Source organism: Oryx dammah, unplaced genomic scaffold (assembly GCF_014754425.2).
Source record: "Oryx dammah isolate SB20612 unplaced genomic scaffold, SCBI_Odam_1.1 HiC_scaffold_1, whole genome shotgun sequence".
Taxonomy (NCBI): Eukaryota; Metazoa; Chordata; class Mammalia; order Artiodactyla; family Bovidae; genus Oryx; species Oryx dammah.
Genome location: NW_024070185.1, coordinates 88,076,281 through 88,102,420, shown reverse-complemented (window position 1 = coordinate 88,102,420; position 26,140 = coordinate 88,076,281). Strand labels below are relative to the sequence as shown.

Sequence of the window (26,140 nt, the reverse complement as noted above, 5' to 3'; positions counted from 1 at the left end):
GCGAAGAAGAACTAAAGAGCCTTTTGATGAAAGTGAAAGAGGAGAGTGAAAAGGTTGGCTTAAAGCTCAGCATTCAGAAAAGGAAGATCATGGCATCCAGTCCCATCACTTCAGGGCAAATAGATGGGGAAACTGGAAACAGTGGCTGACTTTGTTTTTTGGGGGCTCCAAAATGACTGCAGATGGTGATTGCAGCCATTAAATTAAAAGATGCTTACTCCTTGGAAGGAAAGTTATGACAAAACTAGACAGCATATTAAAAAGCAGAGACACTACTTTGTCAACAAAGGTCTGTCTAGTCAAGGCTATGGTTTTTCCAGTAGTCCTGTATGGATGTGAGAGTTGGACTGTGAAGAAAGCTGAGTGCCGAAGAATTGATGCTTTTGAACTGTGGTGTTGGAGAAGACTCTTGAGTGTCCCTTGGACTGCAAGGAGATCCAGCCAGTCTGTTCTAAAGGAGATCAGTCCTGGGTGTTCAGTGGAAGGACTGATGTTGAAGCTGAAACTAATACTTTGGCCACCTGATGCGAAGGGCTGACTCATTTGAAAAGACCCTGATGCTGCGAAAGATTGAGGACAGGAGGAGAAAGGGACGACAGAAGATGAGATGGTTGGATGGCATCACTGACTAAATGGACATGAGTTTGGGTAAACTCTGGGAGTTGGTGATGGAAAGGGAGTCCTGGCGTGCTGTGGTTGATGGGGTCACAGAGTCGGATATGACTGAGTGACTGAACTGAACTGAGCAAGATTAATAACAATTTGGAACAAAAGACTAAATTTCTGATAGTGTGGTGAAAGTGGTGAGGAAAGGGTTACTAAGGTGCTAAGATGTTTGTTTTAAAAATTTTTTTCCTTCCTTGACTAAGAATTTTTTTGTTGTTATTTTTTTTTTTTTTTTTGGTTTTCGTCTTGCTTTGGTTTTAATTGTGTACTCTAGTAGAAAATTGTAAGCTTAATAAGTAGGTTATTTATTTATTTGTATTTTTTTGACTGTGCCATACAGCTTGCAGGAAGTTCCTCGAACCAGGGAGTAATCCAGGCATATTATTACCACATTTATGTAACAAAAGTTGATTAAAATTCCCTTTAAAAAAGTGAGAAAATCCATGCGAAAAAGGAAGGGTCATGTTTCTTCAGAATTAAAGGATATAGGACCCACTCTGAATAGGGCTGCTTGCTAACTAGATTTCAGTCCCTCGTGTTGTTTGGAAGAGGGGAGGAGAGTCTCGTGTACTTCCACTGGAGGCGACCAGGATGAAAATGCTTGTTCTGAAATGTGATTAAAGAGAGCGTCATGCATCTCCCTCTTCAGAAGCAACTGCGCGTTACAGAAGAATGCCCCTAGTGAGTGTAGGAAGGAGGAATGACTGAACTGCTCTGCGTCTTCCAGTTGCCCTTTTCTGCTCTCAGTTGCTAAGTGTAGTTTGGTTTTGTTGAGAATCATGGTAGTAGAAAATTTAATGCCTCTGAATCTAGGATGGAATCTTTTCTGTTTGTAGTCAGTGTTTTCCAGAGAAACAGCACCAATGTTTTATGCACAGAGATTGGAGATCCAGGGAAGAGCTGATATTAATACCTTCAACTGATCGGATGAGACTCACCTATGTAATGGAAGGCAATCTATCTGCTGATTTACATGTTAGTTTTATGTAGAAAAATATCTTCACAGAAAACATTTAGAGTAATGTTTGACTAGGTATCTTAGTACTGTGGCCCAGCCAACTTGACACATTAAAATTAATCATCACACTGGTAAAGATGCTATATTTGCTTATAATTTTGGTAGGAATAATAGAATGTCTGTGAATTATAAAATGGTGCATATGACTGAATTCTTTCTTCAGTGAGTTTTGGGGACCAACCTCTGCCTTTGCTTTGAAGAAAACGTGATCCTGTACACAGGATGAATCACAAGGACTTTTTCCTAAAGATCAAAAGAAGATAGGTAATTGTCTATTTGAAGAAAAATGTAATGCTCAAAAAGATACCTGTATTCTAAAGAAGACATGTAATCACCTTCGCAGCCATATATCCCCACAGAGGACTAGTTGGATGTAGTGGCCCATTTTCAGGGAGTATGAAGAGGTCTTGAGTTCACTTTTAGGTTTGAGTATTATTAGTAGTTACAAGTTACTGACTGATAGTATGTTATTAAGGCTTGTCTCTCCAGTAAGTTTTATACTGCAGTCTTTTAAAGTTAACCAATCTTTATTTATTTTAGGTTATATAGATTGGTTCCTTACTATGAACAGTATTGAATTTAGCTCCCGCTTCTCTGCTTTATCTCCATTTAATATAAGGTACTCTGTTCCAAGTCATACTCTTTTGTTTAGCAAACTTCTTGTACTTTACAGGTATTCTTCTTTCCTTCCCCTTTTCAGAGTGGTGTTAACTCTGTTGTCAGAGCAGATAATAGTTACATATTGCTCTTTTCCCTATGTTTGTTCTGCAGTAAAAGATGCTCACTTTTACTTAGTATCAGCTCTGTGCTGAAAGCTTTCTAAGCATTCTTGATTATCTGAAACTGTCCTATACAGTGGTTCCTTGGTATCTGGGTGGATTGATTCTAGGACCCTTGACACCATACCAAAATCCACATATGCTCACATCCATTGTATAAAATGGCCTAGTATTTGCACATAACCCACACACATCCTCCTGTATACTTCAGATCATCTCTAGATTATTCATAAGACTTAATACAGAGTAAATACTGTGTAAATCGTTGTAAATACAATGTAGATGATTTGTAAATTGTTGCCTGCATGTGGCGAATTCAAGCTTTGCTTTTTGGAACTTTGTTTTTCTGTCCACATTTGGTTGAATCAGGATGTGGAACCCATAGATATGATGGCCAACTGTTAACTTCTTCAGGAAGCATCTGTAAGAACAATATTCCTCAAGTCATTATTTGTTCACAGTGTTATCTGTGTACTTTTACCTGGAGGATAGTATAGCATTCTTGGCTGACTGTGAAATCAACACCTCGCGTTTGCTTTCCTGGGAACTTGGAAGGTCATCACCCTGTGTGTCTGGAGGCACACCGGGTCGCTGTCACGTTGTGATTTGCTTTTTCCTTACACGTGATGCCGTTCTTCTGCTTGGATGCCCAGGAGATGTTTTCCTTAAAGTCTGTTTGTTTTACTGGATGTCTTAAGCGTCAGTAGTTCTGTGTCAGTTTTACCAGGGATGCATTTGTACATTTCAGTCTTTCAGGATGTTTTTCTTGAATTATTTTAGTATTTTTTTCTGTTCTGATTTTAGCTGTTGGGTGATTCTGTTATATAGAAGTTGGAATTTCATATCTGTTCCCATCTGTCTCTTTTTTTATTATCTATTTTCCTTAAATGGACATGAATTTGAGCAAACTCTGGAGATGCTGGAGGACAGAGGAGTCTAATGTGCTGCAGTCTGTGGGATTGCGGAGTTGGACACGACTTAATGACTGAAAAACAACAATTTTCCTTAAATGCTCCTTGGTGTCAATTTCTTCCGTGTTCCTCTAGTCTAGTCTTCATTTCTGAAAAGATTTCAAATTGCTCCTTGTTTCTTGACTGTGTCTGATTTTTCTTGCATCTTCTCTCGTGTGGCTGCCTCTCATCTGGGCTCTTCTGTTTCTGATGTAAGTTCCTCTTTCATGGCCTTTGTATGTGCATAATATTAGATGATAGTTTCCATCTACCTTGTGGACATGTTCTTGGGTTTGCTTCTGTTGCCCGTTGTTGCCACCATGGTCCTCTCCTGAGACTCTTGTACATGGAAAGGGGTGACACTACACCAGGAGAGCTGTCTGTGCTGCAGAGCTCTTCAGTATTCCCATGGCACACCTAATACACTTCTGTGTGGTCTCCTCTGTGTTACCTGTTGAGGTCTGCCTAGCACCCGAACCTCATCTTTCCTTTATCCCCGGGCCTCATCCTGTTCAGGATGTTAGTCTCAGCTTATGGCCTCAGTGCATGGTTCTGCCTTTCCTGGAAGGCCTTTTGGCTGGGTGTGTGCAGAGCCTTAAGGGCTGGGCAGACACAGCATCTTCCGGTCTCATGATCTCACAATCCTGTATGTAATCTGTGAATCCTTTTACAGTCCGACTGGAGAAGTTTTCCTTCTGAGATGTTCCCCAAATGGTGTTCCCTCTCTTAGGTAAAGGATTGTGTCAACTCATTATAGGCCTTATTAAGGCAGCTTTAATGGTTTGCTGTATAACCTGTTTTCTCTGCTTACAAACCCACTAAGTTTACCAACCTGGTGTACTTCAAATATATAAAATTGTAATTTTAAATATTACATCCTATAATAAATTGCTTGTTTTTTTTAACGTACATTTGTATTTATGCCATTTATTCCCACTTTTATGGTTTACCAGATGAGAGCTTTATGCCTATAAAAGTGTAGCAGAAAAGCAATTCTTTTCTGCTCTCTAAATTTTTTCATTCTTGGCATATATCCATGTGCCATCATGGCTTCGGCCTTCAGCTTTCATTCAAGCTAAGTCTTGTCCCTTGTCTTTGGATTGCTCCATGAAATGAAGGTTTTTTTCCCCCTCACATCAAGAGCCAGGTGTATTATTTGTAAACATTGTATGTAGGTTTTTCAATTATTTGTAACTGATGTATGTCATTTGAATAATTTTCAATATTATTTGCTACAGATTTAAGGGTTGAAGGTTATGTGCTTTTTAGAGAAGTAATGATGGTATAAATGCATGAATATAAGCCAGCCTGGGCTTAGTTTAAGAAAAAGTTAAATGTGTAGTTTATTCTTATTGTTTAAGCCAATGGGAATAAAGTTATGTGGGCATAAGAATGGTTGAAATTGAATAGTTACACATTTCGTTTTGACAAGAAATGGATTTCTGTTTCATAAAGCCATATGCACATGCAGTTATTTCATGTAGTCAGCCCTTGTCTTTCTTTGATTAATTTGGATAACTGTAAGTTGATTGAATTAAAAGAAACTCAGAAAGCTGGAAAACTGATGCTTAATTTTAGGGTTTAGTTGTTACGGGCTAGGCCTGTGTTTTTCTGCCTCCACACTTAAGGTGCACAGGGAGCTTCTATTGCTTGAAATGGGCCCCCTGTGAGCCACCACTGCACGGCTGTGGGACTGCGAGATGGCTGGCTGGAGCCACCTGAACCCTGGGTGTGGCAGCGTTAGCCTGTACAGGACCGGGATCATTTCTGATGAGAGCATGCTAGCTAGCAGTAGTTGTGTTGGTAGGAGTGGATACTTTGAGAAGATACCTTACGTGTGTATATGTGTGAATACAGAAAACATCGGAGCAGTGTGGGACCAAGCAAACCTGTTTCCCAGCCTCGGCGGAACATCGTAGGCTGCAGGATTCAGCATGGGTGGAAGGAAGGGAATGGCCCTGTCACCCAGTGGAAAGGAACCGTTCTGGACCAGGTGCCTGTAAACCCTTCTTTGTATCTTATAAAATACGATGGATTTGACTGTGTTTATGGACTAGAACTTAATAAAGATGAAAGAGTTTCTGCGCTTGAAGTCCTCCCTGATAGAGTTGGTAAGTTCTCTTTACTATTTGTGCATTACATGCTTTAAAAAGGATTTCTGAAATGGATGCTTTTTGATTATTTGCATTACTGGTATTTTGTCTTTTTATTGGAGAATAATCACTTCTGATACATATTTAAATCAGTCACCTAAGACCATGAAAACTGCTGAACAGATGTCCTGAAACCACAGTTCAAAGGAACTGTGAGGGATATAAAGATGTATAAAATTGTTCCCTAAGAAGTTGACGATCTAATAATTTCTAATATGATTATTTCCCACATTTTGCTCACAGTTTATCTGGACTCTGATGGGTAAGAGTATTTCTCATTAGCTCAAATATTCAGTATACTTATTTTATCATACAGTAGCTAAGAAAAATTCCATGTGTTTATTTTAGAATCTTTTAGGTGAAGTGTATCTTTCATTGTGTATTATTACAAAAGTGATCATTGCACTTTCAGCCAAAATTTAAACAACCAGTGCATGTGAATTTTATTATATTTTTAAGGGTTTGTTTTGCAAGATTTGTGGGAAATGAATGGCTTTTTTTCTTTTTTTTTTTTAATGACAGCCTCAGTTTATTTTTTATGTACACAAATGGTCATAGGAGCTATGAATGACTTTAAATGTCATATGAATCAGTTTTGCCTTGCATACCTTAGGCATAATGACTGGTTTTATTTTTAAGAATAAAGTAAAATAGGTTTTATTTTTAAGATCAATAGAATACTCCCAAATGAATGTTCCTTTCTTCAGAGTATTTGCATTTTTACAGTGATGCTGCCATTGCCTGAATCTGGTTTATGTTTTTGTAATTGTCCTTTAAAAGCCTGTAGTTTTACAAATATAGCTTCAGCAGTTCTGTACTTGGAGGATAGAATTTTGGAATCAGATTGTCAAGGGAAGAAGCTTACCCAGTCCCCTGTCCCTTTGATTTTACCCTTGTGTTCCTGGGACAATGCTTCCCCATCAGGTTAAGTTTAGCAGAGCAGCAAGTTACTTTTTAATCTTCGCTTTAGATAGCAGATGTTGTCTTTACTCATCCTATATAAATATAGTTCTGTTTTCACAGAAGTCTTTCTTTAAATTTGTGTTTTTAACTACAGGCAACTAATTGTGTAATAGTAAATCTTTGGCATTTTAAACTTTATCTCTTTTAAGTGTGACTGAACAAATTGTTCCTTGTGAAGCATGTCCTCTTTCCTCTTGAATATCCCACATCAGAAACTAACAGGGAAGAATCTTCCCTTCAGGGCTTAAAAAGTATCCTCACCTTTATATCAATTATTTGTGCTCATTAATTATCATAATTCTTTTTCTGACCCCTTCAAGGGCAAGACTGCTAGCTTATTTGAGATTTTACTGCATTCTTCCACATGACCTATGTTAGTTCTTTTGTCATCATAGAGCAAAAAAACTTAGCTTGATTTATAAAAAAACAGTGATTTTACCAACCAAGATACCCAGAAATATATGAGTGTCTCTGGTAATGAGATTTAAGGGTTTCTTAATGTTCTTTCGAGTTCAATTTTCAAAAGGAAATCCAAAGGCCTATTTGCAAAGCAGCAGTATGTTATATGCCTAATATAATTATCAGTTAATTATAGTATTCCCTGTGATACTTTATTCTGAAAAGTTATTTGGACTTCATTTATATTCCACGTAGAAAGAAAATGGTTTTTCCTAATTTGCTTTAGGCAGTACATTTAAGTTAGTTTTGTTTTGCATAACCTTAAGCTAGAGGTGAGAGAAAGTGACATCACAGAGTACTGATTCCCAAAGTGTGGTCTAGGACTCTTGAGGTTCCCTGAAGCATATTCATGTGCCTTATGAGATCAAAATTCATAGTAACCTTAAGGTAGAATTTGCCTTTATCACTCTCATCCTTTCACAGTTACGTACTGAGGTTTCCAAAGATCTGCATAGCTCGGTGAATATATGTTCAGTATGAACAGTGCATGCTGTTACCAAATCATGTATTGGTGAAAGATCCATTCAAAGACCAACAGGTTTTTTTTTGTTGTGGTGGTAAAAAAACACAAAACATTAAATTTGTTTTTCCTTCCCCGCCCCCCCCCAAAAACATTAAATTTACTACCATAACTGTTTTCAAGTGTACAGTTCAGAGATGTTAAGTATATTCACATTGTTATGGAACAGATTTCCACATTTTTTTATTTTGCAGTTCTTTCCTCATTAAACAACTCATTTTCCTCCTCCCACCAGCCCCTGTACCCATCATCCTGTTTCTGTGAATATGATAACTTTAGGTACATCATAAATAGAAACATGTTGTATTGCTTTCTTGTGACTAGATTTTTGCCCTTAGCATAGTGTCCTCAAGGTTCATTCATGTTGTAGCATGTGACAGGATTTCCTTCCTTTCTGCTGCTGCTGCCAAGTCGCTTCAGTCGTGTCCGACTCTGTGCGACGCCATAGACGGCAGCCCACCAGGCTCCGCCATCCCTGGGATTCTCCAGGCAAAGGCTGAGTAATATACCATTGTATGTGTATACCACATTTTTTCCCCATTCATCCTTGATTGGAATTTTGGTGGGTTCCTTCTTCCAGGGCTATTGTGAATAGTGCTGCTATGACATGGGTGTACAAATATGTCTTCAGGCACTGCTTTCAGTTCTTTCGGGCATTTACCCTGAAGTGGAATCATACAGCAATTTTGTGTTGAGGTGCCTGTGTACAAACTGTTTTTCCATAGTGTTCATTAACATTTTACAGTCCCACCAGCAGTGCATAAGGATTTCAATTTCTCATCTTCCCCAATATTTGTTATTTTCTATTGGTTTTGATTTGAATATTTTTTGATGATTAGTGATGCTAAGCATCTTTTTATTTGCTTTTTGACCATTCATATATCATCTTTGCAGAAATATCTATTCCTTTGCCCACATTTTTGATTGGATTATTTCAAGAGTTATAGGAATTCTTTATGTATTCTGCAGATGAATTTTAGTTTAATAGTTTGACAGAAGGTTATTGATAATGATTTCAGATTCTACAGTGCAATTAACCTTTAAGGAAAGCCAAGACTTGCTGAGTTTTGATGTGATATCAGAGAAGAATATCTAGAATTATTTGAAAAGACGAATAAAATAACTCTTTTTCAACAGCATATCTTTGTGATTTTAAACGTCAACTAAAAGTACATGCATAAAAGATTGAATATTGAAACAGATATGAGTCTAGCTGCCTGTTTCTAAAGTTAGATATATATAAAAATTTTGTTAGAAAATAGTTATTTTTCCTTAAAAATGTATTTCTGTGGGTATCTTAGAATATCTTTAGATACATCATTTATAATTTTTAAAATAGTTGATACTGATATTTATCATCCATATAAACAAATACTCAAACATTTTAGGAGTCCTGAGATCAGAAAGTTTGATACCTTCTGGTTTGGAGAAACTGGTGGGATTTTGCTTTAGTGTTGTGCAGCAGAGAATCTGTTATTTTTGGGAATTATTGCACTTGTAAACAAAACTACCATTTGTATTTAGAGTGTCTTTCTGATAAAATTGAATAGCAGTATCTTTAAACAAAAATAGAAGCTCTCATGAATGAGATAGGAGTGCCTTTTTTTCCTTAAAGAATTATCTGAAATATGAAGAATGGAAAAATCTTAACATCAATAGATTCCTCCATAATTATCCCAGTATTAAAAAAGAAAAGAAGCTTGTCATTTTTCACCTGTGTTCCTAACGACAATCTAGAACAACCTGGTTTTCCTCTGAAATAATTAATTCACACAGCAGTGTTGAACCCATATGATCACAGTATTGAGAATAAGATGGGAAAGGCCTCTGCTGTCATCGCTGTGCAGTCTGAAAACAAGTAAACAAACATGTAAAACAAGATGATTATAGATAGTGGTGAATGTCCTTAAGAAATAAAACTCAGGTGACCGAGCAGTGGGGCACTTTTCATAACATGGTCCTAGAGAGCCTCAGGGAGGACACCTGCTCAGGAAGAGCCAGCCCCTGAGGATGTGGGGGCCATGGTCAGCAAAGGGCATCCCAGAAAAAGATGCCCATGCTGCTGAGGTGTAGGCAGTAGGAGGGAGGTGACAGAACAGGAGGGCAGAGGACCAGCAGGGAATGATGGCTGAGGGCCTTCGGCTCTGGAGAAACAGTTTGTTATTCAGATAATGAAAGGAAAATGCTGGAGTATTTTAAGCGAGTGATCGACATAATCTGGTGTAACTGCCACAAATACCACTCTGATTACTGTAAAAAATAGATTGTAGGGGCAAGAGTAAAAACCTATGCCTTGAAGGTTAATATCTTGATTTTAATAAATGACCATTTTGTAAAATGTAAATGTAAGGGGAAGGTGAGTAAAAGTTATATAGGGACAATACTAATTTTGGAACTTTTCTGTAAGTCTATAATTAATAATTTAAAAATAATTATTGTAACCAAAATATTTATACCTTGAATAAACAGCTAAAATTTTAAATTAAGTACAGTACCAAGAGCAGATGAATTCAAAGAAAAACAGATTCTCTCAGTAACATGACTTTGGGGCATAGTAATTCCATGGAATCCATCCTGGGCTGGGTCAGTAATGTGAATTTGGTGGTTGTCCTTCGTACAGCCCTCCACATGATTCTGAAGCCTGATAGTGTATTTCAGAATCATTTCTTTGAGTAAGTTCAGTCTTCACAGTGCATATTTTGTAAATCATCGTTTGCTTTTTTCATCCCTAGCAACATCTCGAATCAGTGATGCGCACCTAGCTGACACAATGATTGGGAAAGCAGTGGAGCACATGTTTGAGACAGAGGATGGCTCTAAAGACGAGTGGAGGGGAATGGTCTTAGCACGCGCCCCTATCATGAACACATGGTTTTACATCACCTATGAGAAAGATCCTGTCTTATACATGTACCAGCTCTTAGATGATTATAAAGAAGGCGACCTTCGCATTATGCCCGATTCTAGTAAGTATAAATCAACAGCTTTTACTTCTGATAACTTCAAAAGGAATTTGAATTTCAAAACAAGGTCTTTGATTAATTCTTATGGGGGTACATTTGAAATATTTAATTATTAGGGATAAGTGATTGTTTTAGTTAGGTAGTAAAATTATTCACCCTCTTGTCAAGAATATTTTCCTTTCCCTCTTCTGAACTTTGGGTTTTTATATGAATAGAATATATAATTTGGGGTCCTTTAACTGGCTTCTTTCACTCAACTTAGTGTTTTCAAGGCTCATCCATGTTGTAGTGTGTGTCCATACTTCATTTCTTTTAACGCCCAAATACAACTCCATTGAACAGATATACTGTATTTTGTTTATTCGTTCATCTCTGAACTTGCCTTTTTGAATCTAGCCATCCTGGTGGTAGTAAAATGATACCTCATTGTGATTTTGGTTTTCATATTTTTGATGACTAAAGTTGTCAAGTATCTTTTCTTGTGTTACTGGCCTTTGGTGTGTCTTGTTTGGGGAAATCTCTTCATGGTCTTGGCCTGCAGTTTCAGTTATGTTGTCTTTCTGTTCCTGAGTTAGAGGCAGTAGTCTAGGTACAAGTCTCTTGTCAGATACATGACTTGCAGACACTTTTCTCTTCTTCTCAGAGTTGTCTTTTTACTTTCTTGATAGCCTTCTTTGAAGTACAAAAGTTTTTAATTTTATGACATCCAAGTTGTCTATTTTTCCTTCTGTTGCCCATGCTTTTTTAGTCATATCTAATAATCCCTTGCTAAGTCCAAGGTTATAAAGATTTACCTCATGTCTTCTAGAAGCCTTGAATATGTTGGGCTTTAACTCTTACTTGGATCTTTGATACATTTTGAGTTAATTTTTGTTTATGATGTGATGTCAGGTCCAACTTCATTCTTTTAAGTTTTAAAATCAAGAAGTGTGAATCTTCCTTCTTTCTTTCAGAATTGTTTTGGCTGTTCTTTACAGTTTCATGTAAATTTTAGAATCAGCTTGTCAGTTTCTGCAAAGAAGTCAGCTGAGATTGTGTTAGATATTATGTTGAATCTCTTGGTCAGTTTGGCATGAGAGTATTGCCATCTTAACAATGTTAAGCTATTGACCCATGAGAATGGGATGTTTTTTCATTCATTGAGATTTTTTTTTTTCTGGGAATAATGTTTTGTAGTTTTCTAAGCTTTGCACTTCTTAAATGTATTCCTAAGTATTTCATTCTTTTTGATGCTGTTGTGACTAGAATTATTTTCTTAATTTCACTTTTAGGTAAGCCTTTTTTTTTTTAACTACTCAATAGCTTTTCCTCAAACACATGAAGTCTTGGCCTTAGACAAATGTGGCTGATAGACAATGGATATATTAACAGTGTGATATCCTCTCCTCGTTTTTGTGTCTTTTTTTTTTAAGCTCTCCCTTTGAACATGCTGCTCAGTGAACCCACTCATGGTCATCTGGCCCTGACTTCTGTCTTCTTAGAGATTTTTTTTTTTAGTTTGTGTGTATTTGTTATAAATGTATAATGGGAAAGTGTTTATATAGGCAAGAATTTAGTGATGAGAGCATTCCTTAAAAGCTTTTCTCCAACCTATATGAAATTTTTAACGTTTTTGTAGAGAAAGGTCTAAAGCAGGTGCTGTTGACTTGATAATAGAAAGTATGGGATCATTTGCACATTACCCATTGCCTGTACTGACCATGTCTTTATCCTCTCACTCCTTTCTTTTGAGTGGTATGCAAGTTTATTTGCTGTTAGAATCTCTGATGATGTTCTGGTACAAAGAGCTCCATGGCGGCCTTTGTTTGAGTCTCTTGCTTCATTCATGATTACTATAGAATGTACGGCAGTCATGTATATGGGATTTCTTCATCCACATGAGGTTCCGTGAAAGTGTGGTGTGGTATGATGCTGCTGCTTGATGGAAGAGCACTATTGAAGAAGCGTTCAGCTTGGATTTCCTCTGTACTCCTCCAGGACTGATAACATGCTCATGTGGATTATTTGTGTTATGTGAGATCAGAATTGCAGGTTCTGGATTATATCATCCAGTGAGAGAATTTATTATAATCAAAGAGCAAACTGCTGTTAATGTAAATACAAGATATGGTCCAGACCAAGATACATGTGGAAATTAAAAGGCGCACTGCTAACTAGTGTGTCAGGATGACTGGCATAAGCATGGACAACCAGGATACCTGGTTGTCCTACTTGCAGGCTCTCTGTTGCTCCATAGGAAAGGAGCAACAGATTTACTCAGGACCAGTAAGGGGTTTCTTAAAATAAAAATGCAACTGCCTAGCGCCATCCCCTTGCCAACCCCCTTTCCCTTTTGTACGTTATTTCTTTATTGTTGATAGTGATAATTTGCTCTCATTTTTATGTGTTTTCCTAGAATTTACAGAGTTCTTGTTAGGTCATAGGGTGAGCAATGTTTTCCAACACTCAAGATTTTCTTAGGGACTTTTAAAAAAAAGTTCAGGTGCCCCATTCATCCTCCGAGATTCAGTTGCATTCACCTAGCACCTATTTTTATAGCATGAGAAATCTCTTTTATTTTGAAACTGGGTTAGGAGGACCATGTGTAATGAAATGAAGTTGAGGCAAAAAAGCTTTAAGGCAGGGATTCTTAGGCATTTTAAGTGTGTAGTACATTCTCAGCAATCCCAGTAGGCATTGTCTGCTTTAAAATCATTTCAAAGTAAAGCAAGACTTCCACTGAAAGGAATTAGATTTATTATGTATTTTTGGCTGCATCATGTCTTAGTTGTGGCATGCGAGATCTTCCTTGTGAAATGTGCAGGCTTCTCTCTGGTTGTGGTGTGCAAGCTCCAGAGCCTGTGGTCTCTAGTTGCAGCACCCATGGGCTTTAGTTGGCCTGTGACTTGTGGGATCTTTGTTACCCAACCAGAGATCAAACCCGCATCCCCTGCATTGGAAGGTGGATTCTCAACCACTGGACCACCAGGGAAATCACCAATGCAGACTTATTTTTAAGAAGTTATAAAACATAACAATTGTAAATCAACCTTGTGGCTCAGAGGTTAAAGTGTCTGCCTGCAATGCGGGAGACCTGGGTTCGATCCCTGGGTTGGGAAGATCCCCTGGAGAAGGAAATGGCAACCTACTCCAGTATTCTTGCCTGTAGAATCCCCTGGACTGAGGAGCCTGGTGGGCTCCAGTCCACAGGGTCGCAAAGAGTTGGACACGACTGAGCAACTTCACTCACTCACATGTCAATAATTTTTTTTTTTTAAAGAAAGATATTATTATAGTTGACAACTGAACAACTTGGGGGTGTGGCGGAGAACTGATCCCTCTGAGCAGTTGAAAATTTGCATATAACTTATGGGCAGCCCTTCATTTCTGTGGTTCCTCTGTATCCATGAATTCAACCAACTGCAGATCTGTTTACTGTTGGGAAGAAATCCCGGTATAAGTGGACCCATACAGTTCAAACTCCTGTTGTTTAAGGGTGAACTGTATTTAGTTTTTTCTTGCCCTTTTCCTTCTTTTAGTCCTTATTACTTCATTAGGTAATTATAGCTATAATTAAATATGAGCCAAAGGAATTTCTGGTTATGATTTTTGAAATTGTTTACATATCTAGATTTTTGTAAATGAAGTTTTATTGGCACACAGTCACACCATTCATTGATGTGTCAGCTGTGTTGTCACAGATGTGTCATCACAAAGAGATACAACTGAGTAGTTGGTACAGAGACCATATGGCTTCAAGCCTGAAATATTTATTGTTTGGCCAGTGAAGAAAAAGTTTGCTGACTCTTGGTCTAGAAAATCAAAATGAATGCAGGATATTAAAAACATTTTTAAAAATTATTAAAATATGAGTTGGTGTGTATCTAAAAACTGACTCTAAATTCTTTTTTTTTTTTCTCCCCCCTTTAAATATAGATGATTCACCTCCAGCAGAAAGGGAACCGGGAGAAGTTGTGGACAGCCTGGTGGGCAAACAAGTGGAATATGCCAAAGAAGACGGCTCTAAAAGGACTGGCATGGTCATTCATCAAGTAGAAGCCAAACCGTCTGTCTATTTCATCAAGTTTGATGATGATTTCCATATTTATGTCTACGATTTGGTGAAAACATCCTAGATGGCATCACAAACTTTACCAAATTTGTGGAACTATTAAATGTATAATTTGTAGACATAAAGACTTGATTGCTTTCCAGTTTAATGAAAGCTTAAATGTCCCTGCGAACCCACAATCTCTGCCAGCAGAACTGGTTTTGTTCTGAATCGTACAGATTTATGTGAACACAAAGCATTTTGTGTAAGGAACTCCTTCCTCTTAAAAGAAGTCTGTCTGTTTGGAAGGGAGTTACAGGCAAGTCTGGTAAAAATTAAGCTAGTATCATAGTCATTTAAAACCGTAATAGATCTTATCCACTTTCCCCTTCACTCTTAACACTTATTCTGCTGCCACAATGCAAGCATAGTTTGGTTGCATTTTTGTTACTGCCTTTTTTTTTTTTTTTAGATATATATGTATGTATATCTCTACCTATCTATATCTGTGTGTATACATATATAATATATATACACACACACAGATCTGTGTACACACACACACACACAAACACACACTTCACTGGCAGTTCTTTGTGGATTGAGGTAGGAGTTAAATAATTTTCTCCAGTTTAGCAGGAGTGCTTGACTTTATATCACTGCTGTTTATTTAAAAATTAAATCTAGGCACAGGAAGAACATGGGGACATTCAGCTTGTGTTGAAAGTCAGAAGTTCAGAGCGCCATTTCAATCCAGAGCTTTTAAACTGTAAATTCAAACATGAATCACTTGTGGGTGTTTAACGACCCACATTAGAATTTACAAAACAATTAGGAATCTACGTAAAAGGCTGCCTTTAATTCTAAGCTTTGTACATTTTTTGTTTACATTTTTTTTAATCTTAAATACTTTTTTAAAGCAAAGCCCAGGTACTTGGTCCACATTGTGTAATACAGGTGTATTTTGGATGATGCATTTGGTCCACTATTTGTACAAATTAGTACTAGTCTGGGTTTTAGTACATGAATTTAAAAGGCAACAGTATATCAGTGGTTTATGTGTATTTGGTAGGTTCCTGGAAGAACATAGTACTTTTATATTAGAAATGTAAGAATGGCATTGTTGTCTTTTACCAAGTTCTCTCGGATCCCTTCATTATTATTACTGTTACTACTGGTGTATGATTATGGTCAGAAGGCTTTTCCCCCTCAAAGAATATCTAGACAATTAACAGCTTAAATTCCTGACACCTTTTTTGGTGCTGTGTGTTCTTGCTCATGGTGTGCTAATAATGTGGATTCATTCCAGTTGGTGCGTCCTGCCACATCAGGGTTGGTCACCTGTACTGGTTTATGGGTGTGACTGATAGCAGCCCTTAGCCTTTGAAACCTTCCCTGCAAGGCGGTTTGAACTAAAATATAACTGCAAAGTGGTTCGTTTAGCAGCAAAACATCAGCCTACCACTTTGTTTTGGATGATCCCTGGCAGTTTGAAAGCTGGCTGGGAGAAAGATGGTTTGTGAAACCAGTCTTGTAGAGGTTGAAAATCTTACCTAAGATTTGCGCAGAAAGCTTAAATACATAGGCTGGCAATCAAACACCAGGTCTGTGTGACCCTTCTCGTAGCTGTTCTTGATGTTTGTTTCAAGGCCATGCTGTATGTGGTTTGTATGATGCCCATTTTCGCTCAGGAAGGCTTTGCCGTGTCATGCTGGTGTACGGTAACCTCGTGCGCCATGTAAATCCAGCACTCTGGGTCTCTGCAGCGTGCCCTCACCCAGGGTGGTCAAGGGTGAGCTTCTCCATGCAGTGAGTACCTAGGTCTTAGGTGTTCCTTCTGTGGTTGAAACAAGTGTCACACTACAGATCTATCATCTGTTCTGCTGGTGGCTCTTGTAAGAGTTCCTGCATGTGAGTCTCAAGGCTGAGCCCATCCCTGAGTCCAAGAGGACACGAATGGCCAAGAGAGTGAGTTGTCCAGTGTGCACTGCATGAACAGGACACAGTGACTATAGGCTGAAAAACATAGTCCTTTGGTGGTATCTTGAGGGTTGGATCAGTTGAAACAATTCTTGCATTACTTAATGACTTGCATTGTGGTTTTTCTGCAAGTACCTTTAGGAACTTTTAATATACCACATGATCTGCCACTCTCTAGATGAATGTGACATGTGATTTGTTATCATTATTATTTTAATCATTGTTCCATTTATTGCCGTTAGGGTTGAAGGAAGGGGAAGGGGTTTTATGTTGTTGTTTTTCCCTTATTTTTTTCATTCTTTTTCTTTTGGTGGCTTAAACCACACTTCCTGATGCCGTGACTAACTCTGCTTCCCAGCTGAGTATTTCAGGCTTCGTTTAGGCTCATGTTTCAGATCTGCATGCATTGCTTGCATTTTCCTGGTATCGGAATGTTGGTTCCTTGTTCTAGGAATACAACATTAATTTCCAAAATTATCATGGGACTTGTGACAACACAAGACATGAATCTCTGTATAAAATGTATTGGCCTTTCTCATTGACCTGCTATAGTATTATTGTGTCGTGTGTGTGCGTGTGTGATGTCTGGCTGCCACGTAAAGCTTCAAAGGAAGACCTTAAAAGCAGACCATCCTTTTTTGCATGCTCTATTCTAAGTAGAATGTTCAATGTAACTAACTAAAATTGCATGTTAAATATATTTAGGTTTTTTGTTTTCTATCTTTGTTTTTATTTGTTTTCAGTTTCTGTATATTTGCTTAACTGTGCTGTTTTAGTGGTTGTAGGATATAAATGCACTGGTGAAGCAAATGTAGTGCCAACAGAAGGTGATTTTCCTGTTGTGTATGTCTTGCAGCATTTGAAGGGACTGTGCATTCTTAAAACAAACACAGTTGCTTCTAAACCAGATTTCATTTCTGTTATTGTTTTACGTGCCAAACCCCGAAGTGCATTGGGCTTGAATCTCTGAACGCCGTGGACCCATTAGAAGACTGTTTTGATTGTCACAAATTGTAGTGCCTGAAAACATTATTAAGCTGATTGTCTTAAAAAAAGAAAGTTCTCCAAAGACAAAACAGGAATAATTATTATAACAGAAAACAATTATGGTTGAAATGTCTGTGGTTCCTTGGAAATGCTGCGCTTTTTGTATTTTCCATCATTAGTGCAGTTGAACGAATGTGTATAGTTCAGAGGTCTTTGTGTTCGCATTTTAAAATTAGGTAAATGACCTCATCTTTCAAGCTTGAATTCATTTTTAATTTTAATTTTATTTTATACAATGTGTAGACAGTTCCCTGTTCTCTGCATTTAGAAGTATAAACAATATAAAGCTGTTAATTCTGTAAGTAATTTTTATAATTATGATGTAACTCTATCCTATCCTTAAAACATTTAAAATAAACCCTTTATGTGCAACTTTTGACTGCAAATTTTGTGCTTATGAGCAGACTGTGATGTGTTAAAACTGCTTCTGTGAAAAGATTTTTTGAAGTTTTACTTGAAGACTTTAGGTAATCTTTTTCCCTCTTTTCACCAATGTAAATGTCAGGTATACATATAGGAACAAAAAGAAGTAGAATTTTTATTTGAATGATAATACTACCTAAGAAGAAGAGGGGCAATAATCAGTAGCCCCAATATATTATATAGTCCAAAGTATTAAACTTTATGATTAGCAATTAATAAGAAATTTCAATTTATCATAAAATTTTAAACTTAAAAAGAATTGTTTTAAATAGGATTAAATAATGTGTTTTATAGTTTCATATCTTTTCTTGCTGTAATTGCATATTGTTTTTATTAATACTTAAGTACCAGTTAGATTCTGTAGTGAAAAATCTTTGTTTTAAGCACCAAGGCATATAAGTACTGAAACTGTATGTACTCTGTTTTATCTTCCTGGATAATTTTATCAGAGGAAAAAGTAGAATTTATGGTATTCCTACACTTAATTAGATTTTTTTTTTTTTTTAATGTTACCCTCTTTGGCCCAAGGATCTGTGGTTAAAGCTGGGATGGGACAGGTCACCTTTCCTGCTGGCAGAGTGGCTGGCGTAGCAGCCACAATGGCCACTGCCAAGGCCATGGCCAGGGGGATGGCAGGGTCACCTCTCAGGCTCTGGTGGGAGGAGCCACAGACAGATACAGAAAGGAGATGGACCTGGAAGCATAGGTGTTCCCCCTGAGCGAGATCTTAGAGTCTTCTTCCTGAAGGTAAATCACTCATTGCAGTAACTGAAGGTACAGCTCCGGAAATATTTTTCCCCCAAAATAACAAGGCAGGCTTAGTCTAAAGGTGGGTGGTTGCTGACTGCTACTTGTAAACTGAAGAACTGAGTCTAAAGCAGTCACCACTGTAGGAGAATTGCAGGGGTGGGCTTACTTTCCATTGTTTCTTCATTTGGTACTGTCAGCTCTGTGATAATAAAATCATTTGACACTAATAAAGCACTAGCAAAAGTGCTTAATAAGTACCTTACCAAGCACTTTCCACCCATTTCATTTAATGCTTTTTGTTTTAGTTGTCTGTTTTGTTTTGCTGTTGGCTTGTGTGTGTGTGTGTTTGAGTTTTACCATGCCACGCAGCATGTGGGATCTTAGTTCCCCAACCAGAGACTGAACCTATGCCCCCTGAAGTGGAAGCACTGAATCTGAATTGCTCAACTGCCAGGGAGTGCCCTTCATTTCATTCTTAATCCTGTGAAGAAGGCATGATGTTTTTTCATGTTGTGAAAAAGAGATGAGGGTGGGGTCCTTTGTCCAGGATTACAGAAGCGAACGAAACTCAGACCCCCAACACTGTGTCAAGGCTGTACGCTGCTTCATTCTTGCATCGGAATTACTTCAGTGGGGTGATTAAATCACTGGAAAGCTATGTCTCTTTAGAAAGCTATGTAGAAAGCTATGCCTCTTCATAGTGAGAATTATAACCCAAAATGACAGCTAATAAAAGATACGAAAATATCTATTATTTAGAGATTTTACGGGAAATATTTTATCAATTTCCAATACAAGAATATAGGTACTATTTTATATTTTCAAGACACTTCAAACATTAGATTAATAGCCCTATTAAACCTGGACTCCTATCTAATTAGAGTAGTTTGTCATTCATATATATATATATATATATATATATATATATATATATATATATATAGTTCTTAGGCTGCTGAATTTCAGAAGATTGACTGAGTCTGTAAACTGTTTCTCCAGATATTCTTAGATAGTCTCTGTCCTTACATTGTCCATAAAACTCAGGTTTTGGTAACTCAGTGGCAGATGGTTTTGAGGTACTGCCTTGGCACATTATTTTGCTTAAAAGGACATTGCATTCTTTCTGCTTAATTTTTATGTGAAGGGCACTGGACCAGGTGGTGTGTGCCCTAGTGATAGCGACCCGGAAGTCTGGGCCCTTTGCATGCATTTCTTTCTTATGTTGGCTGTTAACAGTAGGTGAGTGGGCTGCTGTGTGTACTGTTAGGCACGTTCCTGCTTCTGTTTTTATCTCCATCCTCCTCCATTACTTGCCGCTTACGCCTTGAAAATTCATCCTCTGGGAAAACATAAGAGCTTGAAGTACCATGTGAACTACCTGGCAATCCCTTATAGGATTGGCATATTACATAGAGCTTTTGATTCTGTGTCTTCATGTTGGAACCAGAGCAGATAGATCATGATGTGAAAAGTAGAGGAGGAGGACCGTTTAAAACCCTTGACACTAACATAAAGAGTTAACAACTGACGATTGAAATTCAGCATTCTAAATTGTCTTCAAATATTGATTGTGAAAGTAGCTTTAAAGCTTTTGCCTTGAATTTGTCTCCTAAAGGATCTATAAGAAATCTGGATGTGACCACTTGTGCCCTGTGCACTTTCCCACTGGAAAAACAAGGAGAGTAGTCCCTGGTGACCCCGGCTTTTCTCACAAGAGTTAGACTTCGGGGTGGACTCTCTGTGTGTCTGATTTATGGGGGACCTATTTTGAGCAAAGTCCTGCTTCACGTCCTGTAGTACCATGGCTAAGTAGTTTTAACCACTGAATTTCTTTATTCCAAATCTGATCTGTCACACTAGAAGGACAAGGGAGTGGTCGTTTTCAGACCAGTCCAGCAGAGGAGAGCAGTGAAAAACACGTCTCAAGGGATGGAGTCCATGGTCTGTATTGTCCTACAACCACAATCACTGCTTCTGATCAATTTGTAAGGGGGAGATCACACAGAGCACAGGAATCTTAACACCCATTACTGGATGTCTCTTTAATTCACAAGCATTTATTAAAAAAAAAAAAAAAACCACTGTTGTCACTGGCCCTTTTTTAAAATTTGATAATTGCAGTTTTTTAAAAAGGGCCATGCTCTGCTCAAATTACATGTGGTAGACCAGTGGAGGATTTTTTTCTGCTACTGCTCTGCGTATTATATGTATCAGGTCAGGCTGCTGTAACAAACACCACAGACCTGGGGGCTTAATAAACAGTAGACATTTGTTCTCTCAGTTCTGGAAGCTGAAAGTCTGTGGTTGAGATGTCAGCAGGCGGGTTTCTCCCGAGGCCTTAATTTTTGGCTTGCAGACGTGTTCTCTCCCTCCCTCTTCACATGGTGTCCCGAGTCCATGTCCTGATGTCTTCTTGTAAAAACATCAGTCACATTGGATTAGGGTCCACTGTTAACCACCTCATTTAACTTTAACTGCTTATTTAAAGGGTTTCCCTGGTGGCTCAGACTGTAAAGAATCTGCCTGTAATGCAGGAGACCCAGGTTTGATCCCTGGGTCAGAAAGTTCCCGAGAGGGCAGTGGCAACCCACTCCAGTATTCTTGCCTGGAAAATTCCATGGCCTATTTAAAGGCCCTGTCTCCAAATACAGTCACACTTTGAGGTACCAGGTAAATTTTGAGGGAATGCAATTCAATCCGTAGCACCATGTTGGATTTTCTTATTGTTAAGCTTACAATGGAAAAGAAATCTTATTGGGAGGGCATTATTTTTTACAGTCTACTTATTTAAAAATTAATACTAATTCTGGTTTTATATAATAGAGATGGATAAATTTAGTGTACTAAAAAGAGCATTAAAAGAAGAACCAAATCTGAGTTCTAGTCGCTCACTTTCTGCTGGTGTAAACTTAGGCAGATTACTTAGCCTTTGTACCTTCTTTTCCTCATCTAGTGAGGGAGACTCCTGCCCCACACACTGAAGATGCCTGTGAGTTTCCCATGATGCAGACCTGAGCCTGATGCCGGAAGGATGAGTCCCTTTTGGTGCTGGGATTTCATTGAGTGGCAGAGCCTTACACAGGCAGTGGCTCTGTCATTTCAGGCATTGCTATGTTTTGCTTTGATTTTATAATCTTCGAGATCCTAAGTTTAGTTTCACTTATGTAATGTCAGTTGGGAAGATTTCCGTTTTTATGTTTTATCAGAACACTGGCATCTCCCAGCATATGTAAAAATTGTTATAAAAAGCACTGCTGAAGGGTTAGTGGCTGTTTCATATTTTCCATTTTATTGTGACTGAGAAGTAGACTATAAAGGCAATCTTGATGGAAAAAGCTTTGCTTATGTTCTCACATTGTCATAGGGTTCATGAACATTGAACTGCCTCCTCAGTGCTTTTGTTAAACATGGTGCTAGAAGTTTGTGGTGTCAGCCAGGAGCCCGATTCAGAGTAATTTAAACAGCATCCACTTTCAGAATGATTTGCCACCTATGAGGGGAGATGTGTCTTTAAACCAGGACAGTTGCGCCCCATGAAATGTAACTGTTATGTGCAAGAGTAACCACCATTCTCCTCCCTCCCACCCCAGGCAAGGCCTTGGTTCAACTGTGTCTTTAATCACCACCTTTGCTTTTTCTCTAATATGGTCTGAAACCGGTCCCTCTTTGGAGAGGTTTTAAAAGTTAATTATGTTTCTGCATGAACGCAGGGGTGGTGTGGAGATTTATGGGAATTAAAATTCACCTTAGTATTTGACATTCCATCATTAATTTCTGGTATGGATTTTTAACATTGGGTCCTACACTCTTAAGTAATGCTAACAGCTTTATTTAAACTGCAGCAAAATTTCATTTTCTTTTCAGGGGTGCTAAAAGAAAGAACCCTCAGATTGTGAGAGAATGGTAGCTGGCAGCTGGTCCATAACTGTGCCATTGCTTATGTTCTTCCGTGGGGCGCCTGGGAAGTGGTTGAGAGTGTGTTCTGTTCTTCTGAGAAAGTGAAGACAGCAGGCTGCCTTCCTCTAAAGGGTTAATGTTTAGGGAACATTCTAGACCTTTGGTCTAGAAGTTATAACTGGAGGTGAGGGTTTATACAGACTTAAGAGTTAAATTTCAAATGTTGTTATGTTGTAAATGTTTATTTTAACCTGTACATAAGTCAGTTCTAAACTAATTCAGCTTTAATGCTCTTCAGATAGTAGTAGAAATATACATTTGCCTGTAGTGTATTTTTTAAATGTGGATAATATACAAATAATTTCATAAGATACCTAAAATACTGTATAGAACAAAACAGGTATACACTGTTACTTTGCCCTTGAAGATTATCTACCCTTCAGTGAATTTTTAAGTCTGTGGAAAATTGATCTTTTTTTAAAAAAATTATTTTTTTAATTAATTTTGATTGGAGGATAATTACTTTACAATATTGTGATGGTTTTTGCCATACATCAGCATGCATTGGCCACAGGTATACATGTTTCCCCCCATCCTGAACCTACCTCCTTTCCCACCCTATCCCTCTGGGTTCTCTCCTCTCTTTTCAGATGATATAAATTGATACAGTGTACTGCCACCTCAGGGGGACACTTCACTGAGATGGCTCCTAAAACTTGTGGTCACTGTTATGTGGTTAAATTCACTGGTGCATGAGTTTTATGGTGGTTATAAGTTGGGACTTTGGGCGACACTGTGGTTCAGCAGCTGGACTTTACAGGGTGAATTCGCAAGGCCTAACAGAATTAGCATCGGGCAGATATCTGCACTCTGCTCTCTGTTCTCTGTTTGAAAATATCTCTGCTCAGTTTCTTTCTTTGCATGATTTGTTTTTTTAAACATCTCTGAGAAAGATAATGCCAAAGAATGCTCAAACTACTGCACAGTTGCACTCATTTCACATGCTAGAAAAGTAATGCTCAAAATTTTCCAAACCAGGCTTCAGCAATACATGAACCGTGAACTTCCAGATGTTCAAGCCAACAAAGGTCCATCTAGTCAAGGCTGTGGTTTTTCCAGTGGTCATGTATGGATGTGAGAGTTGGACTGTGAAGAAAGCTGAGTGCTGAAGAATTGATGCTTTTGATCTGTGGTGTTGGAGGACTCTTGAGAGTCCCTTGGACTGCAAGGAGATCCAGCCAGTCCATTCTAAAGATCAATCCTGGGTGGTCTTTGGAAGAAATGATGCTAAAGCTGAAGCTCCAGTACTTTGGCCACCTCATGCGAAGAGTTGATTCATTGGAAAAGACCCTGATGCTGGGAGGGATTGGGGGCAGGAGGAGAAGGGGACGACAGGATAAGACGGCTGGATTGCATCACCGACTCGATGGACTTGAGTTTGGGTGAACTCTGGGAGTTGGTGATGGACAGGTAGGCCTGGTGTGCTGCAGTTCATGGGGTCGCAAAGAGTCGGACACAACTGAGCAACTGAACTGAACTTCTCATTTGTTTATATCCAGAATAAGTTATCATTTCCTGTTCATTAGGAAAGGGTAACTTTTTTTTTTTTTTTTGCAAAAATACCTCAGAATAAGTAACCTTATTTAAATGACTTTTAAACTAGTAGCAGAGTAATTTGGATAGCAATTAGCTTGTATCTTTTCTAAGTATTACTACATCTCAGGCTTTCCACTGCTCACCTGGTTCAACAAGTTGCCTTATGTCAACAATTACTTTGGCTGATGAACATGAAGTTTATGAAGGTTCCTAACCAGTGTCATCCCTATTAGGCTGTGCCCCATGGAGTAGCTTCCAACTGCCATATAAGCATTTTAGTTCTCTGTGATACTAAAGAAGGGTGTGGTGTAACTTTTAGAATGAGAAAACAAAGTAAAATGTAAATTGCAACATGTTCTCAGTCGAAAGTCTCCCAGCCAACCACCACTGGCCAACAGACTGCTAATACATTGGAATCTGCTAGGGCTGTTAACCGCCCAGCCTCCTCCAGCCAAGGGCTTTCTGCGAGGTGGCGGGACAAACTCGTGTTCCTTGTTCTAGCAGGATTTGTTTGGCTGTAGTCGGGACCTGCCTGGTTGGGTTGTCATACCTGTGCTTCTCAGGTTTTATGCTCCCTTTATAGTTTTATCATGAGGTGCAAAGTTAGATTTCAAGTTACCATTACTATCAGATCTGGACCAAATTTGTCGTTCCAGGTCCATAATCTCCTTAGTGAGATTTTGATGCCCAGTCAAGGATCGTTTTACTTTATCCCATCCTTCACTCTTGTTAAATGGTACAGGTGTTATACAAAACTGAGGAGAATTCCAATCACATTTCAACACATTTCGTGTAGATAAAACAGCTAATTGATCTCCAAGCCAGGAAACAGTGTGTTGAAGATTGGGCACGTCGGTAGCAAGTTGTGCATCCAAATCTCGCTGTTGTTGCCATAACAAATGAGAGTCTTTATGCCAATCCCGAATAAAATCAGCTGTTTGAATTCCTTGGTGTAATGCAAAGACCTGCCACCGTCGCTGTTGCAGTTACTGACGCGACTGCTAGAATCGAAGCAATGACCACACCAAGCATATGTCGAGATCGGTGTAGCAAAGTCCATACAGCGGTTACTAGATGAGAAACAGCAAAAGAATCTGACCATAGCCGAGTCAGATTTATAGGTAACCATACTTCTGTCCGAGCCTTAACAATTACTAACGAGAAATTAGAGTTATAGGCTCATCTTTCAAATTCTTTCCACCAAGACTGATTTACACATTGAGTTAGATTACGATAGTAACATGACACAGACCCCACAGTATCATTCCAGGTCCTATTCCCATATAACAAGGCAAAAGGATATTTTACACATGCCATTGCGGAATAAGATTTATTAACATGTAAATTGACATGGAATGGACCCGAAGAGTCACCACTATCCAAAGTACAGTTTCCTGACCAGATAGTGAGATTACCAGAAACTGCCCATAGTTTCCAAATATCTCCTTGAATGTGCGGATATCCTTGCAATTGTAATTGAGGAGGGACAAGTGCAAATTGCTGCCATTTAACTGTTTCATTACCATTGCCCATCAAACTGCTATTTGCACGATGCCACCTAAGAGATTTATTTGACCATTTTCCTAAGAACTGCCCATGATCTGGACTCCAATCTACAATGATGGCCCCAGAATAATTCATGACTTTAAAGGGTCGATGACCTCGGCAACGTTCTCACTCCAAAGATTCTAGAGAAGAAACAAAAAAGTTAACAGGACATAGCGACATGTGTTTTCCATTATGAATGTCTATCGGTTCTGTCAAGGTATTAAATCCCCTGGTGGAAACAAGCACAGTAAAAGTAGCAAAATGGTAATTATTATACTTTACACCCCATGTATTATAGGAATGATAAGAATGTTCCTTGGTGGACAGAAAAAAGGGGTGTCCTCCTATACACAAAGGAACACCTTCCACTGCAATGGTCAAATTACTAATATTATATT

General features: G+C 38.4%; 1 protein-coding gene across 3 annotated transcripts in view; it reads left to right on the top strand.

Moving 5' to 3' along the window:
* Nucleotides 1-17,904, top strand: part of SPIN1 (spindlin 1) — an 81,246-nt gene extending 63,342 nt beyond the window's left edge. For 2 of the 3 annotated variants that reach the window (XM_040239929.1, XM_040239921.1), the window contains 3 exons: nt 5,271-5,524; nt 10,241-10,474; nt 14,387-15,749. In XM_040239929.1, the coding sequence (XP_040095863.1) occupies nt 5,271-5,524; nt 10,241-10,474; nt 14,387-14,586 (688 nt within the window). In that variant the 3' untranslated portion in view covers nt 14,587-15,749. Of the gene's footprint in view, nt 1-5,270; nt 5,525-10,240; nt 10,475-14,386 lie in introns of all 3 variants that reach the window. The other variant, XM_040239913.1, reaches the window with a different exon arrangement.
* Nucleotides 17,905-26,140: the final 8,236 nt, after the last annotated feature.